This window comes from Mustela putorius, unplaced genomic scaffold (genome assembly GCF_011764305.1).
Source record: "Mustela putorius furo isolate JIRA1106 unplaced genomic scaffold, ASM1176430v1.1 tig00537227_pilon_pilon_pilon, whole genome shotgun sequence".
Taxonomy (NCBI): Eukaryota; Metazoa; Chordata; class Mammalia; order Carnivora; family Mustelidae; genus Mustela; species Mustela putorius.
The window spans coordinates 17161232-17181024 of NW_025422368.1; the positions used below are offsets into that span (position 1 = coordinate 17161232).

The 19793-nt window shown below is 37.6% G+C and overlaps 1 protein-coding gene across 1 annotated transcript in view; it reads left to right on the forward strand.

Annotated features, from left to right (window-relative positions):
• Positions 1 to 19793, forward strand: part of PKP2 (plakophilin 2) — a 91107-nt gene that overhangs the window by 62640 nt on the left and 8674 nt on the right. Inside the window, exons 7-10 of the mRNA XM_004771822.3 lie at positions 5160 to 5277; positions 6128 to 6292; positions 7174 to 7347; positions 14427 to 14580. Of these exons, the coding sequence (XP_004771879.1) occupies positions 5160 to 5277; positions 6128 to 6292; positions 7174 to 7347; positions 14427 to 14580 (611 nt within the window). The remainder of the gene's footprint in view (positions 1 to 5159; positions 5278 to 6127; positions 6293 to 7173; positions 7348 to 14426; positions 14581 to 19793) is intronic.

Consider the following 19793-nt stretch of genomic DNA (forward strand, 5'->3'; position numbering starts at 1 on the left):
TCAAAATGGAATTTGGCATTCTACCTTGAAGAGCCAGCTAAATCCAAAGGAAGTGACTGTTACCTACCAACCAGCTGATTACTGGCTACATTGATTATTCAGAATAATTTTAGATGATCTTAAAAATACAGGAAGGCAAAACCAAAGGATTTTTTTTTTTTTAAGATTTTATTTATTTATTTGACACAGAGAGAGAGAACACAAGCAGTCAGAGTGGCAGGCAGAGGGAGAGAGAGAAGCAGGCTCTCTGCTGAGCAGGGAGCCCAATGCGGGACTTGATCCCAGGACCCTGGGATCATGACCCGAGCTGAAGGCAGACGCTTAATGAACTGAACCACCCAGACGTCCCAAAAACCAAAGGATTTTCAAGGATAGATTTTCTCCTCTACCTTCTGGCTTCTTGAAGTGTAATAGATGCTGACATATCTTTGTTCGGTTAATGTTCCTTGTCCTGGAAGGACCAAGATGTGTAGGTGGGAGAGCTTTGTTCTACCTCCCAATGCTGCTGCTTTTTGCAGACCAAACAGTTGACTTTGACTGCTGTTTGCAGATACCTTCAGGAACTGATGTTGACTTTTAAGGTAACAGACAAGCCCTTTTCTTGGCAAAGAGTTTTTGTCCCTCTGCCAGTTCAAATGAGGTTCCCCTTTTGTTCTGCGCAATAACAAGCTACCTCTGCTACTTTCTCTGGGTTCATCACAGACAAGGCCCAACTGTTTGATATATATCAGCTGAGAGATAAACAAAAGCCCAGACCTAAATCTCAAATAACAAGAGGAAGAAGGATGCCTCCTTATCCACCAATCTCTTATCAAGTGCCTGTTGGGTCTTAGAATGGACTCTGACCAAGCACTTAGGGGACTGGGGCCTTACTGCACAGTTTACGATGCACGATATTGAAATCCTATAGTTGTTGGTGGATATGAAGATGTACCTACAATATTTGTAAAATCATCAAGGTGGTCACTCTCTCAGTACGCTAGCTAGACCATGAAGACTGGTCCCATAGGCAGTAGGTCTTGCTTGTGACACACATGTAAACTGTACATTTGTAGGAAATTACACCTATTACCAGTAGATATCACCCCATTTAAAAAAAAAAAATCCGCCTTTTAGAATTACTTGTTGTTGAAGTGTTTTGAGAAGATTCACTTTAACCATATTATTGTGCTGTCTGCTAATCTCCTATCTTGTGAGTAATTATAGCCTTTAACTTTATTTTTTTTAATTTTTAAAAAATTTTAATTCCTGTATAGTTAACATACAGTGTTCATTTCCCCAGGCTAGTTGACCATACACCACACACTAAGCTTCGGACTTTCTTTGTCGAAACAAACCTCCTTTTGGTGCTGGCCAACTAGCTGTTAACAGTATGCCTGCACACAGATAACTTCTTATGGAAGGGCCAGTAAAAAGCCTATTAGAGGCAGGTAATTCTGATTTTATTTATTTTTTTTTAAGAGTTTATTTATTTATTTATTTATTTGAGAGAGAGAGAAAATGCCAGAGACAGATCAAAAGCAGAGGGGGAGTGGGGAAGGGAATGGGCAGAGGGAGTAGGAAAAGCAGACTCCCTGTTGAGCAGGGAGCCTAAAATGGGACTTGATCCCAGGACCCTGAGATCATAACTTGAGCTGAAGGCAGACGCTTAAGTGACTGATTTTAAACAAGAGTCACAGGTCAGGATTCCAAATGAAATTTTAGTGTGCCCTAATTTGGAGAATTTTGTGAAATTACAGATAATAGTGTTTATAAAGTGCCTATTATAATGTCTATTACACACACTTAAATTGCGGTTTTCTTTTGTCATTTGACATTGTCCATTCTTTGGTTTGCCATATGAATTTAAGGTTTAGTCACCTGTCATCATTAATCTTAACAAAGACATGCCATTCTTCCTTTAATTCTAGCAAAGTCCTGGGTGTTTGGTTTTCTTTTTTCCTTTTCATTAGGACACTCAGGAATGTGTGAGATAAGTGGTCCTAAAGAGAGTCATGAATCATTGATTTGCTTTTAGATAAAAGACACCTGAATCTTCCTAAATCTGTAAAGTTTTGTTCGGAGACATACAGAGGTTCAGATTCTATTTTTTTCCACCATTTACAAGTCCTATTACCAGAAAAATTCTTCCTCATATCAAGCACAAGTAACCAATCAAGCTGGTGTTCCCCCCATTCTGGCTCATGGAAGGTGAAGAGTTCCAAAACAATTCTGCTTTTGTGCGAGAAGTTCCTATTCCCCACTTCTCCCTTCTTCTGAGGCCGGGCTACCAACCTCCAACTTAAGTCCAAGGATCTGGTTTTTCAATTTCAGTGTACAACAGCATACATATTTTAGTTGGCTGGAAGTTGCTGATGTATTTACCCAGACTTTGGCTAGATTATACCAAGAGAAGTAAAACCATCATCTAATTGAGTTGAAATCATAGATACTAAATTAAACATTTCTAATATATTCATTGGTAACTCTGATAATCAATTATTATTGAGTAGTGTGTCTGTATGCTCATTCTCTTTTACTTTCAATAACATAATTGTTGCCATGTATAAATACTTGATACTATTTCATTTATAATTGTGGGATATTTTCCATATTAAACCTCTTTTGGGCTACCTATAGGAAATAGTTATAAGTAAATATTTCTCAGGATTTGGGAGATAAGTTGTAAAAGCTTCCATTCTGCCTAAGATTAGCCATAGTAATTCTCTGATTCCCACAAACTTAAGTACTAGCTATTGAAAAAAAAATTTAGTACTTTAAGATAGATATATCACTTTCATAATTACTGCTTATTTTCAGAGTGGTACAATAACAAATTCCTTTCTGACTAGGGACTTCTATTCATGGATGTAGTGCTTTAAAATCATCCACCCTTATCGTTCATATTTCTGGGCAGCTGAGTAAGGTAGGAACTATTTTTGATATGCAGGAGCAAATACTGAAGCAGTGGGGTTACACTTTCTGTCAACAAAGGTATCAAGTGCCAGAAAACCCTGATAAGTCCCATTTCAAGCAAGTAGAGTCTGGATAATACCAAACTACAAGACAAGAGTCCGCGCTTGTGAACTGGCAGTCCCGCCAAAGCGAATTACCATTCACACCCAAAATAAACACCCTGAAGTTTAACAAAGCTAGGTCATCCATCTGCAAGGTATGTGGCAGCTTTAGCTAGTGAGAAACCTTTTGGTTTGTCAAAGCCATTTTAAACTACTGCCATTTCTCCAAGCCAGAGGTTGAAAAGGTCAAGGGGAAGCTTTAAAACATGTGATAACATTGTCTTGAAGTTGGGGGACATCTGATATTTGCTAAGCAAATGGCAGAGTGAATGAACGTTGATGAGGTGTGCTCTCGTCTGGAGCCACCCCTGAGAACAGGATGAAGAACAGCTCTCCCTTTCTGACTCTACTGGGAGAAGTGACTTAAACTCTTTGGATTTCTGTTTCTCCATGTGTAAAAGAAGATGACTGGAAAAGACGCCTTTTTTCATTTTCTTTCAGGCTTCTTCAGAGATTAGATACAGGATGTTGGTTGAAATGATCATTTCTTGAGAAAAAAGCTATCATAAAAATGGTTTGATTTACAGTTTCTAAACCTACGCATTATCTTTTTTTAATGGATAAAGTGTTGGTTTTTCAGGTACAGTAAAAATTAAGGAGCTAAATCTTTAATTGGAATAGTCAAATGAAAACCAAAGTCACAGAAAGGATTTTGTTAAAATTAAAAATTCATTGTATCAATCCAGAAAACATTAAATTGTTAGTGTAATCCCTGGTTTAATATATATTAGTCTCATCTCTTCAAGTATTACATTGAATCATGAAATTGCATTTCTGTGGGTTAAAAATAGTATTTTTCAGCAAGTTCATCCTATAGATGTGATTTTCATGGGAGCAGGGTACAATGAATGCTGTGTGTTCCTTTTTTCTTCCCATTACTTCTTGATATCATGCTGGGTACATTTGTTCTCTTATTTAGTATGTATTCAAAGCAGTATTTTGGGGCAGAAAGGCTTTTTGAAATCACTTAATACAACTTATTATTTTAAAGATGAAGAAAATAAGACCCGAAAGTTCTCAGAATTGTAGTTCTTTTGCTGTTCAGAATGACAGAGACATTAGAAACAAATACTTTGAATACTCTGCCAGCAAAGAAACCAAACAAATAAACTGATCTGATAAATTTTATAGGAATAGTTCTTAGCAATTAAAGTTCACAAAATGGAATAAGTAAAGGTGGTTCTCAGAATTCTAAAAATCTGAATGTGCTATTCTTTTACCATTTTTGTTGACAAAAGTATTAACATTTTTGGAGGGAAATTTTTTTGATGCTAACAAAACCTTAATCCAAAGGAATATAGTAATAATAATACTAGAATATAAACATCTGAATTTGAAATTTGATCCCCAAATAAATTACTTTGCTGTATTTGATAAGTTTCAATCCTCTATAAGGAAATGACCTCCACTTGTAGATGTAGTTACTGTTTATAGAAAGGTGTCATGGCCTGGCAAAATTAGAAATAGACTAAGTGCAAAGATATTTATAGGTCATGCTTTTGACTTAGGTCTTCTACACTGTGGAACTTCGAAATCTTGTCACATCTCTTTGCCATTTTATAGAGTCATCACATTTTAGAACATCTCGTTTGATATTTGTCAGTGATTGTTTACACTGAAAGCTACAAAACCCCAAATAGAGTCCAACATCATGTCTTTACAAATGAGGAAACAGTCCCAGAGAATTTAAGTCACTTGAAGTTATTTAGCGTTAAGACACAGAACAGGTTTGTACTTGGACATCTAGTATACCGCTATGTCAAATGTGCCGTTTGTTCTTTCAGTTGTGAAGTGTTTGCTTCATATCTACCCTCTCAAAAACCGATTGCAGATTAAGTAAATGATGCTGTGGCCTTGGTGCTTGGAGTGAAGTAGACAGAAAGCTTTTATTGACACACTGACATGTTCCAGGAATATAGTTAGAGGTTGTGTCCAGATTTTATGACCATCAATTGATAGTGAACTGACCCCGTGTCTGCCCCGCTTTTACCAATTTGTCAGTTTTCCAAACACTTGGAAGAAGCATCAATCAAGTAAAACTTTAAAACAAAGGCCTATTAGATACACAGCTTAAATATTATGGTTATTTGTTTTTCCTGATAGAAATATGAGCTCGGCCGGGCCTGACGGGAGGAAGGTGATGAGAAGGTGTGACGGGCTGATCGACTCGCTGGTCCATTATGTCAGAGGAACCATTGCAGACTACCAGCCAGACGACAAGGTGATCCGTGTATTAAATATCGCTCGTTTGAATTACTTACTTTGTCTTACTAGGACACTTCAGAAGATTCTCCAAGTATTCTCTTTGGGTTTAGATTTATTCATTAGCTCACTTGCTAAGCTTAAGGTTTCCCATCCATACTTAGCAATATTAAAAGTCTATCTAGCCCCATTTTTCTGTCTACTTTCCAGACCCAAATTTACAACTACCTGTTTAACGACTCTGTGTAGATATTTCAAAGGAGCCCAATGCTCCATGTGCAATAATATCATCTATTCCTTTATTCCCAAACTTGTTCCATGACTGAATAATCCTTTTTAATAATTATCCTCACCCACGAAATGAAAGAAGAAATCTGAGTAATCTCTGACTGCCTTCCTTGCCTCACGTCCTTTAGCCATCAGGCAGCAAACCACGTGTATTCCGCCTCAGAAATGGCCCCCAGTCGGTCCGCTTCTCCTCCCTCACACTGTTCCTGCTGCCTTGGTTTGTGCATCTTTCATACTTACCATGCAGTAGCCTCCTAAATGGTCCTGCAAACAATATCTTCTGTTTTCCACCTCCATGTGGCTACTAAGTTACGTATCTTAAAATAGGGAATCGTCTGAACACACTCTTAAAAATAAACTAGAAAGGCTCTCCAGTGGTTTAAGAAATTCAGCCTCTACTCCTTAACATTGTGTTCATGACCATTCGTGATCTAGCCATGCTCTTTCCACTTCCCCAGACACAATCCAAGCACACCCCACTGCATCCATTAAACTGTGAAAGCTTAATACATCCTGTGGTATCACACCTGCAAAGGGATGTCTGTATGTGTATGATCAAGATTCATGTCCTGTTTTCTCAGGCCACAGAGAACTGTGTGTGCATTCTTCATAACCTCTCCTACCAGCTGGAGACAGAGCTCCCAGACAGATATGCCCAGAGTATCTATATTCAGAACCGGACTATCCAGACTGACAACAACAAAAGTATTGGGTGTTTTGGCAGTCGAAGCAGGAAAATAAAAGAGGTATATTGGGAGGACTTTGAAAGAAAAAGTGTTTATCTGTGTATTTCTGAGTACTTGGTGTATGTCAGCCACTATTTTAAGTTGTTTTAATCCTTCTGTCAATCCTACGAGGTGTGTATTATTAATATCATTTACTGACAAGGAAACAGAAGTACAGAATGGCTTATTAATTTTCCCCCCAGAAATCCAGGAAATTATAATAGAGGGGATGGAATTCAATCCCAGGCGGTCTGGCTCCAAATTTGCCTCTTTAGCCTCTATATCATACTGCTATATGCTTAAAAGTTGTGAAGTAAGCTTAATACAGCATAGCCAATGGTGTATAAATTGTGCAACCCTGATGTTTGGCTCTTGGTAGCCTAAAAGTATATCCATACGAAGGAATACTGTCCCTACTGGCATTTCATGAAAGCTGTAAGAATGTAACCCCTTGCTATTCCTCAGACTATCATGGTACATATTTGTGAACTTGGAGAGCAACTGGTAAATTTAGAATGCTGATGCTATCCCAGACAACTTTCCAAGACTGAGGAAAGAGGCCTGTTTTTCTTATCTCCACAGTGGTTGTGACTAAGTAAGCTTTTACCTTAACAGCAGCCTGAAAACGATTCTAGAACTGTCTATGCTTCATTCTCGAGTTTTCTCTCACTATGAAATGTAAAGTTGGGGTGTTGTTAAGAAGAAACAGACATTATGAGCTAAAAGTTAACTAACTGGAAATCATATATGTTTGCTTTTTCATTTCCACATCAGGGGCTTGTTATTAGGGAAATTGTCAGTCTCTCCAGACAAGATGGTATTTCTGTTCCCTTAGTTTGGGCATGGAATTGTAGAAATCACTTGAAGGCATTAATTCTGGATTTCACTGTGTATGTGGTTAGCAATATCAGGACATGCCGATGCCAGAAGAAAAGAGCAACCCGAAGGGTGTGGAATGGCTGTGGCATTCCATCGTGATACGGATGTATTTGTCCTTGATTGCAAAGAGTGTCCGAAACTATACTCAGGAAGCGTCTTTGGGAGCTCTGCAGAATCTCACAGCAGGAAGCGGACCAGTGAGTATCACTCCTCTTCTTCTGCTTTTTAAAAATAATGGCATTGTAGGCCATACCTACATTAGGCTCAGAGATGAGACAGTGAAGTAAGAACAAGATTTTTCTCTTCTGTCAAGACAGTTCTCAGTAACTGCCAGCAAGGTGTCCAATTTTCTAAGGACTTTCAGTCTCAATTTCTGCAAACCCAAGTAAGGCTGTGAGTGGAAGACTCCTAGGTACTTATATTAGAGCTCTTTCAGTTATGAGTTTCAGAATCCTACCTAAACTGCCCTGGGCAAAAAAGAGAAATGTCTTGGCTCGCTTAACTGGAAAGTCAAGGTGGGTCTTCTTTCTCTCATGGTGGGTAGGTGCCCAGAAATTGTAATTTTAACTCTATCTCTGGGTTCCCTCTTCTGCTTTTTTGTTTTCAAAGGCTCTTCTCATACGATAGCAAAGGCCACCAATAATTTCAGACTTCTGTTGTATCCACCCAATGTCCTCACAGTAAAGAAACCACTATTCTCTCAATAGCTCCATTTGGAACTCAAGAAATGAGTCTCACTTGCCTGTATCTGAACCAGTACCTGTGGCTAGTAGCTTGTGATGTTGTGACTAGCCAGGTCTGGGTGATGGGCCCACCTATGAATTTCAGGGGCATGGGTTTGAGCAGGTGGGCTCACTGCCACGGGGACTACATGGACTGAAATGCTAAAGCAGCGACTCATTAGCAGAAGAAGAATGAGTGCTGGCCAGGCAAAAACAACAGATGTCCACCGCGTATGGAGTTGGAAAGGACATCTGTGCTTTTATGTCCCAGAAATTCAACAGAAAATAAAGAGCTGCTTCTCTTCCTGAAGCGCTTACTTTATACCAGCAAAGTCAAAATACATAAAACAGTAAAGCCTGTGATGTTGTGATGATGTTGCTTATTCCCCACCCCCGGTATTTTACACCTTATTACACAGTTTAGTTATTTGAACTAAGCTTGTATTCTCTGTCTTGATCATGAAGTTATTATACTAAGTCCCCCCCCACGCACAAAACTGTTCATTATATGTCCAGTTTCCAATTATCCATCCCCGCAGAAAGAGTACCCTTGTGGGTAACAAAAATATTATTTATTCTTAAGAAACCATATTCATGGGGCACCTGGGTGGCCCAGTCAGTTAAGTGTCTGCCTTAGGCTCAGGCCTTGGGTTAGATCCCAGGGTCCAGGAATCGAGCCCTGCATTGGGCTCCCTTCTTGGTGAGAAGCCCGCTTCTCCCTCTCCCACTCCCCCTGCTTATGTTTCCTCTCTCACTGTCTCTCTCTTTCTGTGTCAAATAAACAAACAAAATCTTAAAAAAAAAGAAAAAGAAAGAAAGAAAGAAACCATATTTGTTCTTTAATTTATGTGTTTACACAGAAGCTTGCTCTATTTTGAACAAAATCGTGAAATACTAAAACCAGTATTTTCTTACCTTGGCACTGTGATTAAGAATATGAACAAACTCAGGGCGTCTGCTGACTCATTCAGTAGAGCATGGGACTCTTGATCTCGGACTTGTAAGTTTGAGCCCCATGTTAGGTGTAGAGATTACTTAAAAATAAAATCTTAAAAAAAAAATAAAACCAAACTATAAACTCTTCGATTTTCTGCAAAATTTACTAGTACACAAAAAGGAAAGAACAAGAAACTCCCAGGGGGCCCTGAATGATACACAATCATTTTACCTTCCCATCTTCCCGTGCGAGGTTTCCATTTCTTTCACTTTCCCAAACTACAGAAGCCCTCTCATTAACTCCCAGCCAACTTTAAGAGTCTCATGCTCTTCCGACTGAGTTAGCCGGGCAACAACTCCCAGCCAACTTTAAAAAAAAAATGTTAGGAATTAACGTGGTGTGCACGTGTGTGTGTGTGCATATCTGAGTTCCTTGTGTTCCTTGTAGGGAACAGTATGAGCTAAATCTTTAAGCCTGGATTTTAGCCCTCTTTCACTCCAAGATCTCTCATGGAATCCAAGCAGTCCAGAGATGTTTCCACATTCCCGAGGATAGATACAGAAATATTGTGCCACACAGGTTCTGAATATATTAGTTTATTACCTAGATCTTAAATTCCTTCATTCATTTTTTGGACACCTACTAAATACTAGCCTAATGCTAAGTATGTAGCAATGAAAAAGACGAAATCCCTGTATTTTATAATACATTAATAATAATGATAAACAAAAAAACAGAACTCTAAGGTACTGGGAGATTCCCAGTCCCAAAGGAATCCAAGCATTGGCGATAGCCTCATAACTGTTCTAATTGCGTCAAGGCATTTTAAATAATACCTAAGTCTGGTCCCCTGAAAGGAGGCCTACTCTGCTCTGGTATTAATCTATACTCAGAGTTGTTAAAGTTTAATTTGACTGAAGATCTATAGGAGAAAATCATTAGCACCATGGGACAGTGATATGTTCTTTTTTTTATTTAATTTTATTTTTTTTTTCAGTGACCCAAAATTCATTCTTTATGCACCACACCCAATGCCCCATCCAGTACATGCCCTCCTTATTACCCACCACCGGGCTCACCCAACACCTTACCCCCCTCTCCTCCAAAACCCTCAGTTTGTTTCTCAGAGTCCACAGTCTCTCATGGTTTGTCTCCCCATCCGATATGTTCTTTTAAGTAACGAAATTCTTTTTATTAAAATTTTGACTTATATATCCTTTCTAATTATTACTTTTCTTAGTTTTGTTATACTTAAATATTATAAAAAATACTTGTTTTTATCATTTTTAAAAAGAACCGTGGAATAGGGAAACATGAAAAGCAAGGCATTTAAAATAGTTTCAGAAAATATCCAGTGATTAACCTCGTGCTCATAGCTGAGATATCACTGAGTGATTGATGGCCACATGCCTGAATTGGCAAAAAACCTAAACTTAAATGAACAGCTTCCTAAAACATAGGTTTTATAATTATAAACCTATAGCATATAGGTTTATATAACCTAAAGTATAAAATTGTGACAGTAATTTCTAGTTAGTAAAAGTGTATTTGTAAACTTTATTGGTTCAGATATAGTTCAGATAATAAATAAGGAAAGAGAAAGGATTAATTAAATTTACCCATTTGGCAAACTCTGTAAGTACAGTATAAATTAAAAGTACATTATAAATTAAAAGATTAACGTACAGAAAAAAGAAAGAAAAGGTTAAGGTACAAGCTTTCAATTATAAGATAAGTCCCGAGGATGTAAGGCACAGCAGGTGACTATAGTTAGCAATACTGTGTTGTATATTTAAAAGTTGCTGAGAGAATATATCTTAAAAGTTCTCATCACAAGAAGAAAAATTAAAATCATGTGTAGTGATGGATATTAACTAAATTTATTGTGGTAATTATTTGGCAGTATATAGTTATATCAAAGCATTATATTTTACTCCTAAAACTAATCAGTTATGTATCAATAGAAATAAGTTAAAACACCACATAGTCAAAGTTAAATGTCATTGAAATAAGTACTTTTCAAATTTCTAAAACACTTTAAAAACATTTAATACCTGCTTGGGAAAAAAAAAAAAAAATATATATATATATATATCCCTTAGCCTCAGACCTTACTAGAAAGCAATTTCTAGCATCAGTGAGATTTAAATATGAAAGACAAGACAGTAAAGCTCGTTTCTGGTATTCGAGGAAGAATATCCTCATAACCTGGAAGGGGAAAATTTTTAAAAGCGAATGCAAAAAGTAGTACTATCAAGTGTGTATTTTATAAATTGACTACCTTAAAATTAACAACTTACACTGTTATGCTATCAAAATACATTAAGACAGTAAGAAGGCAAAACCACAGAGCAGAAAAAGATTTTTGCAAGATACATAAGTAACAAAGGTTGGTGTCTAGGAAACTTAAGAAAACTCATCAAGTTAACAGTCCAAAGCTAACCTAATAGAAAAGCGGACAAGAGACTTGAACAAAGAATAATATAGAAATGGCCAATAAACACTTGAAGAGATGCTTAAAAACCTCATTAGTAATCAGGACAATATGAACTAGAAGTACTATTTGCAAGTAGCTGACCAACTAATTAATAGTCATTGTCACATATTCCCTAGAGCTGGAATATAAAAAAATCTCTATTTGGTAGATCTATTTACTTTCCTTTTTGAGCAGATTGTAAAAACCGTATCACTTTGGACTTTATCATTTCCCTCAGTGAATCAGAATCAATAAGACTAATACGCTGTGCTTTCAATCCTGGTTGATTAAACATCATTTGAGGTTCCAGACTTCATCGGGTCTTATATGTTCAATGATCTTTTTTATATCCTAACATCAAAGTGCTTTATTATATATAAGAATATATCATTAAGTGGTATAGATGATATAGAAAGCAAGATTTTAATTTTAAAAGCATCTTAGGTCTTAAAAATTTTAAGGAATCAATATCTTGTAACTTTTTAATCCATCTCGATCTCCTGAGATGATAATAAATCTTTGGGAAAACTTGATAACGTATTGTTCATATAGTTGAATTCAGTAAACATTTACATAGGATCTCTCATGTTCTAGGTACCATACAAAGCCCTGAAGGGGAAAAAAGAGCAGATAAGATCCATATCCTCCTTCAAAGGAGCTTATGTTCTAATAAGAGAGATTGCAATTTAGTATAGTTGTAACCCAGAGAATTAGGGAGTAATGATAAGGAAAGAAAGGAAAGTGTATGCCAGGCCATCTGAAGACAACTGAACATCATTCTGGAGACAATGGAGAGTCATTACAGGGCTTAATCCTGAGGTAGAATATAATAAGATTGAATTTTAGGAGGATCATTCTGGTGTAAGGCTTTGAAGCCCGAACTGGCATTTTAAAAAGTTGACTGGCAACATTTGGTTCCTAGTGAAGACTAGAGACCATAAATTTGCAGAAATACCATTCCACAACTGCACTATTTACTCTGTTTGGTCGCCCGGTGTAAAATCAGTTTTGTAGTTTTAATGGATGGGTGGAAATAAGCTGGAATGACAGAGAGTGAAGGGTATTGAAAGATAGTTTTTGATGTGTTGGTTCATTTACCTTAGTCTAAATGAGAAAGAAAGGTAAGGCAGAGAGGATTGACAACTTTAGGTGTGGGGAGTAAGGGTTGACATAAAGGCACTGGAGTTCTTGATGCGGCTGAGGAAGAAATATGGTAGGAGTGAGGGAGAGAGAGCAAAAAAGTACAGGAGGTTGCATTCAGAGTCTAACACTGGAGTTTATGTTTTCAGACTCCAGATATTTTGGGGTGAATACAGGTTCTGTATGACTGTGGAATTGATTGGCTCATGTGTAGGAGAGATGGAGGTCAGTGACATTTAGGAAGTCTAGGAACTATGATGTAATTAATGTCCTCATCTACAGTGAACAAGAGATGGAGAAGTCTCCCAGCCAGGCTCTGAAGCCTCCAGTAGATGTTGGGAAAGGACCAGTAGGCCTTGAGATGACAAAGGAAACCCTACAGGACTCAGAAGAGCAGAGCTTTTGCATGTTTGGGAAGACATTATCTAGACAGGACACTGGGAAGAGAAAGGAATGCCAACCTACCTCTGTACCCAAGTCACAGGAGTGGTAGAGAATAAGTAGCCTCCTCTCCGGATGGCTACAGAGGAAAGATTCATCTCAGATTGGAGCAAATACTTTAATGGAATGTTCAACAAATTAGTGAAAAACAAAGTGTAACTGGTTTCCAACAAAACATTCGAAAATAATGAGTGTTAAACTTCTTTGGAGTGTGGATACTTTGAGTATCTAATAAAAGTTATATATCCTTTCCCTGAGAAAGTTTATTATAAACACAAAAATAGACTTCCTTTTTTTTTATGAATTTTTTTTATTTTTAACTACTCTCTGTACCCAGCGTGGGGCTTGAACTCACAGCCCCAAGATCAAGAGCTGCAGGTCCACCAACTGAGCCAACCAGGTGCCCCAATACAAAAATAGTTTTAAGGACCTCCTGTTCCCTCCCTGAAACCTATCCTAGGCCCTATATTAAGAACCCCTGTTCTACAAAGTAGAGTGGTGAATGTAAGGAGAGCATCTGCAGGAGGTGGGGGAAATAAGCAGTGTTTAGATAAGATAAACAGAGAAGATAGTCACCCTTAACAATGGTCAAGAATTATAGGAATTTCTGGCAGGTGGCCTGAAGTTAGCTTCAGATACAAAACTATAAAGTTGCAGACACAAACCCCAATATTAGAGGTTTATTGATGCTTGGAAGGTTCTGGTCAGTACTCAGACCCCCTGAAAGTAGGTGGCCAGCTTGATTCCAAATAAGATTTGCACATACAGCCTCTGATTGAGAACATAGAATTAGGGTAATCTAACTAGCCATGCATTCTTTAAAAGCCCTACATCTCTTTTCAGAGTAAGTTGGCTCTGTAGAAATGAATAAGTTTATTAAAAATACAAAAAGTGCCAAAATGTGAGCAAGAAGGTGACCAAGGCAACAACCTACAAATGCACTGAAATATCAATTAAGCAAATAGTTCAAGAAAATAGAGAAAGGGAAAACATGCAACTAGTTTCTTGACACTCATGTTTGATTCTAAAACATCGTCCTTATATCCTTTTCATGATGCTGAGCTGAAAATGTGAATAAAGAGGAAGGAAAGGAAAAGACAGGTTTTATTATTTATAAACGTACAAAAATATAGCAACTTGCCAAATCCAATATTCTCTTTAAAAATACCAAATAAACTGTTTTTTTAATCCTGTAACAAAATTAAAAACATAGTAAGAATTTTTATTTTATTTTATTTATTTATTTGATAGAGAGAGAGCATGAGCAGGAAAGAGAAGGAGAGGGAAAAGCAGATTCCCCACTGAGCAGGGAGCCCCACACAGGACTCGATTCCAGTACCCCGGGATCATGATCCGAGCTGAACGCAGACACTTAATGGACTGAGCCACCCAGGCACCCCTGAAAGTGTAATAAGAATTTAAAGGAAATCTCTTCAGACTAGTTTCACCACAGCCCTAGTTTTCAAAACATCTTGCTCAGTCTCTAGTAATCTATAGAAACTTGATATTATCGTGTGATGTTAATGCAATAGTATTAATAAGACATGCCTCATGCAACAGATGCCGACGTCAGTAGCTCAGACAGTTGTCCAGAAGGAAAATGGCCTTCAGCACACCCGCAAGATGCTGCATATCGGTGATCCAAGTGTGAAAAAGACGGCGGTCTCCCTGCTGAGAAATTTGTCTCGGAATCTTTCTCTACAGAATGAAATTGGTGAGTCAGCAAACGTGTCTGGATGTTGTGAATACATATTGAAAATACAAATGCAGTGAACCATTGTCTTTATCACATTTTCTACTGAAATGTGATAGACCTGGCTTTTGCACCCAAGCATCAAGGTAGGCTTTCTCCCTGGGTCTCAAATAGGGATTTTCTTAATATTCAGCATTTTTTAAATTGTTCTAATTACTATGGAAGAGAAATTAACAAGGTAGGTAACATGTGTGATGTTTTTCAAAAGCCTTCGGCTCAGCAGTCGATGGAGCCTTTTTAACCTGCGCGGTTAGTTCAGACTGCTTAAGCACTGCTCTTCTAAAACGTGGAAAATATACACACAGTGGTCTTCCCTTTAGAAGTTTGGTCCCTGTTGCACTAGAAAAAAAAATGGACGGTTGTGCAAAAAAGGCAGAAAGGTGGAGTCATTGAATATATACCGAATTGGCATACATTTGCAACAGTGTGATGGAACTAGAGGGGATTATGCTAAGCGAAGTAAGTCAATCAGAGAAAGACAATTTTCATACGATCTCTCTGATAAGAGGAATTTGAGAAATAAGACAGAGGATCAAGGGGAAGGAAAACAAAAATAAGATAAAAACAGAGAAGGAAGCAAACCTAATAAGACACTAAAGCGGATAATACACTATATGTTAGTTAAATTGAATTTAAATTTAAAATTTTTTTTAAAGATTATTTATTTATTTATTTATTTATTTATTTGACAGATCGCAAGTAGGCAGAGAGGCAGGCAGAGAGAGGGAGGGGGAAGCAGACTCCCTGCTGAGCAGAGAGCCCGATGTGGGGCTTGATCCCAGGACTCTCAGATCATGACCACTGAGCCACTCAGGAGCCCCAAAATTTTTTAGATTAAAAAAAAAGGGGCGCCTGGGTGGCTCAGTGGGTTAAAGCCTCTGCCTTCGGCTCAGGTTATGATCCCGGGGTCCTGGGATCGAGCCCCGCATCAGGCTCTCTGCTCTGCAGGGAGCCCGCTTCCTCCCCCCTCTCTCTCTCTGCCTGCCTCTCTGCCTACTTGTGATTTCTCTCTCTGTGTCAAATAAATAAAATCTTTAAAAAAAAAAAAATTGGCATGGACAGTTTTAAAATGAATACAATGAAGTATTTGCTCCTTTTTTGAGAGTCTGTATTATTGACAAAGATAACTATATTACACTATCAAATAATAAAATGTTTTGTTCCTTTGCTTTCTACACAGAAATGTCTGATGAATGTTTGAATTAAGTCAAATACTATAAAATGAGACAATAGGAAGATAACGCCAAAATCAATCATGTTTCCTAATGCTCCATAAATCAGTCATTCCTGACAACTCAGAATTCAGTTTTTCACAATCTTCCACTAAAATTATACACAAATTCTTTTTTTGTTTTAGTGAATTGGATTAGTAGTTTGGAATACACACACAGACACACAGCACCAGAGATACTGAAGTCTGTGGTTATTGTTTTACTAATGTCATTTCCAAAGCCAGCCAGCAGCACGATATTGGACAGGCAGTTTCATAAATGGTTTCCTGCCCATTATAAATACAGAGAGAGCCTGGAAACTTTGCATGAATCTAAAAGAAACCTTGCCCTAGGCGCTCTGAAAAATATGAAAGTGTTCTCCTCATTGTCCTTTGTGGACTTTTGTGCTGCACTTTAATCAGGTATATTATCCTTTGACTTTTTTCCCCCACAAAGGATAGATGGCTCTATCTTTAAACAGTGCTGATGGAGGTAACTTGTGCTCAACCCATTATACACGTGCCTTCAGGGCAAAATACTGTTGTTCCAGTGTTCTACCATCCTCTAAACTGTTGGAAAGATACAAATGTAGCCTCACACTTCACTTTTTTTTTTTTTTTTTTTTTTTAATAAATAAACACTCTATTTAATTCTTCAGTTGAGCAGGAAATGGTCTTGGCAGAGTCAAGGTTTTTTTGTGTTACACTATACTTAATGTTTATTTATTTTCTTTGTTAGCCTACTTTGAGTGAGTTCTGGCTTTGATACATTGCATCTCAAATTTTGTTGGCTCCCCTGGATAATTATAATATTTATACTTTTTCTCCTCTTAATATTTAATGGTTTAACAATGTGACTTCTCTTCCTGTATTTGTCACTTTCAACCAGAAGCTAGATAAATGGAAAATCATTGTTTTGGATGGTTTTATTAAAGAACAACTTTAATTTTTTTAAAGATATATGCTCATTTTAAAAATTCAAGCAATTAAGAAAAGCACCACAAATAAAGCAAAAATACTTCCTCTTATCACTCAGAAAACAACTCTTGTTAACCTTAGGTGAATATCTTTCCAGACATCTCTCTATGCCTATAAACAGATGAAAGTTTAGACAGAAAAATGAATAAATGATATTAAAATTGGGTCATACAACATCTAGTGGCCAATAAATCATTAGAATTAGTTTTAACAAAAGTAAACATTCAAAATGACATAGAATCACTGAACTTTGGACAAATTTTTCACTACATTTCAGACATGTTTTAGAAACTGTGGGAACGTGTACTCAAGTTTGTCTCAGTCCTGATTTCTAACTCTTGGCCAAACCTAGAGGAATGTCTTGATAGCACACGCAGCAATATTAGTCTCCTCGATCTCTAAGAGTTCCTCTTTTATAACTTGTATATGACGTGCGTTTAACACCGCCTGTAGACACATAAAATGGAAGGAAACAAAGGAAAGAAGAAAGGGAAGGAAGGGAGAGAGGGAAAGAGAGGAAAGTTTCTTTTCCAATGTCTGTATTCCAGTTGATCATTTTACTGGTCCTCTTAACTAAAGTGCCCTGTATACTGTAGGTGATGCCCACTGAACATTATCGAGAGGACCAGTGTTTTGTTAAACAGATCTGGCCATGTCCTGTATTATGGAATAGCTGCAAAGGACCATTATCGGACAGTCACATCAGAATTTATTATGACCGGCCTCATCCACATCCTCTCACTAATGAGGTAGTTTGCACCAAAAGTCTAGTTTTGTTCAATTTATTTTATGGAGTCTGTTATTGTAGTGAGGCTTGTATTCATAAAATTCCAATGAGATCATCTTCATTGGATTCTTTGTAATTTTTAAAATTTTAATTCTAGTGTAGTTAACATGCAGTGTCATTTGTTTCAGGTGTACAGTGCAGTGATTCATCAAGTCTATACATTACTCAGGGCTCATCACAGTTATCTGTACTCTTTTTTTTTTTTTTAAGATTTTGTTTATTTATTTGACAGAGATCACAAGTAGGCAGAAGGGCAGGCGGGGGTGGGGGGCGGGGGGAAGCAAGCTCCCCTCTGAGCAGAGAGCCCATTGTGGGGCTCAATCCCAGGACCCTGGGATCATGACCTGAGCCGAAGGCAGAGGCTTTAACCCACTGAGCCACCCAGGTGCCCAGTATCTGTACTCTTAATCCCCTTCGCGTATTTCATGCATTTCCCTCACCAACTACCCCTCTGGTAACCATCAGTTTGTTCTCTGCAGATAAGAGCCTGTTTTTTTAACTGCCTTTTTTTTGCCCTTTGTTTATTTTGTTTCTTAAATTCTATTTATGAGGGGTACCTGTGTGGCTTAGTCAGTTAAGCATCTGCCTTTGCCTCAGGTCGTGATCCTGGGTTCCTGGGGTTGAGCCCCATATCAGGTTCCCTATTCAGCACAGAGACCGCTCTTCCTCACCCTCTGCTGTTCCCCCTGCTTGTGCGATCTCTCTCTCTCTCTCACTCTCAAATAAATAAAATCTTTAAAAAAAAAAAAAGAATTCCACATATGAGTGAAATCATATGGTATTTGTCTTTCCTTGAGTGACTTATTTCACTTAGTTCCAATCATGTTTTTGCAAATAACAAGATTTCATTCTTTTTTTATGGTGGAATGATAGTCCATATAATACACACTTGGGCTGCTTCTATAATTTGGTTATTGTAAATAATGCTGCAGTAAAACATAGGGGTGCATGTATCCCTTTGAATTAGTGTTTTCATGTTCTTTGGGTAAATACTCAGTAGTGCAATTACTGGATGGTAGGGTAGTCCTATTTTTAAGTTTTTGAGGAATTTCCATGCTGTCCTCTACAGTGGTGCACCAGTTTGCATTCCCACCAACAGTGTACAAGGATTCCTTTTTCTCCATATTCTTGCCAACACTTGGTTCTTGAGTTTTTTCTTTTTTTTTTTATTTTAGCCATCTGACAGGTGTGAGGTGATATCTCATAGTGGTTTTGATTTGCATTTTCTTGACGATAAGTGATGATGAGCATCTTTTCATGTGTCTGTTGGCCATCTGTTTTCTTTGGAGAAACATCTGTTCTTGTCTTCTGCCCATTTTTTAATTGGATTATTTGGTTTTTGGTGTTGGGTTGTATAAGTTGTTCATATATTTTGGATAATGACCCTTTATCAGATATGTCATTTGCAACTATCTCCTTCCATTCAATAGGTTGTCTTTTAGTTTTATTTGTTGTTTTTTGCTGAACAGAAGCTTTCTCATTTGATGTAGTCCCAACAGTTTACTTCTGCTCGGTTTCCCTTGCTGCAGGCAAGAGATCTAGAAAAATGCTGCTACAGTCAATGTCAGAGAAATTACTACCTGTCCTCTCTTGAAGTAATTTTATGGATATTTAATCGATCTTATTTTTGTGTATGGTGTAAGGAAGTGGTCCACTTTCACTTTCATTTTTTGCATGTTGCTGTCCAGTTTTCCTAACACCATTTGTTGAAGAGACTGGTATTTTCCCATGGCATATTCTTACCTCCTTTGTCGAAGATTAATTGGTCATATATTTGTAGCTTTATTTCTATGTAGCCCCTTGCTTTCATAAGATGACCCACCAATAAAACCCTACTCATTTCAAGGACAGTATCGAGAAGAGGGTTCTACAAGATAAATGCAATTTTTAAGTTCCAAGTCAGCTTTATGTCAGATAAATAATTTGAGTGACAGGACCCATCTTGATTCAGAGTAGTCATAGCCAGGAATAAATGAAAATCAGTTTAAAATACATGAATCGTGTTTCTCATGAGAGACTTCTAGACTAAAACATTCCATATGATGACTTGGAATGAAATCCTCACGTATTACGTGGATTTACAGAAATAAACTTAAAACTTTTATTTTCTTGGGGTGCCTGGGTGGCTCAGTTGGTCAAGCATCTGCCTTCAGCTTAGATCATGATCCCAGGGTGCAGGGATCGAGCCCCACAGGCAGC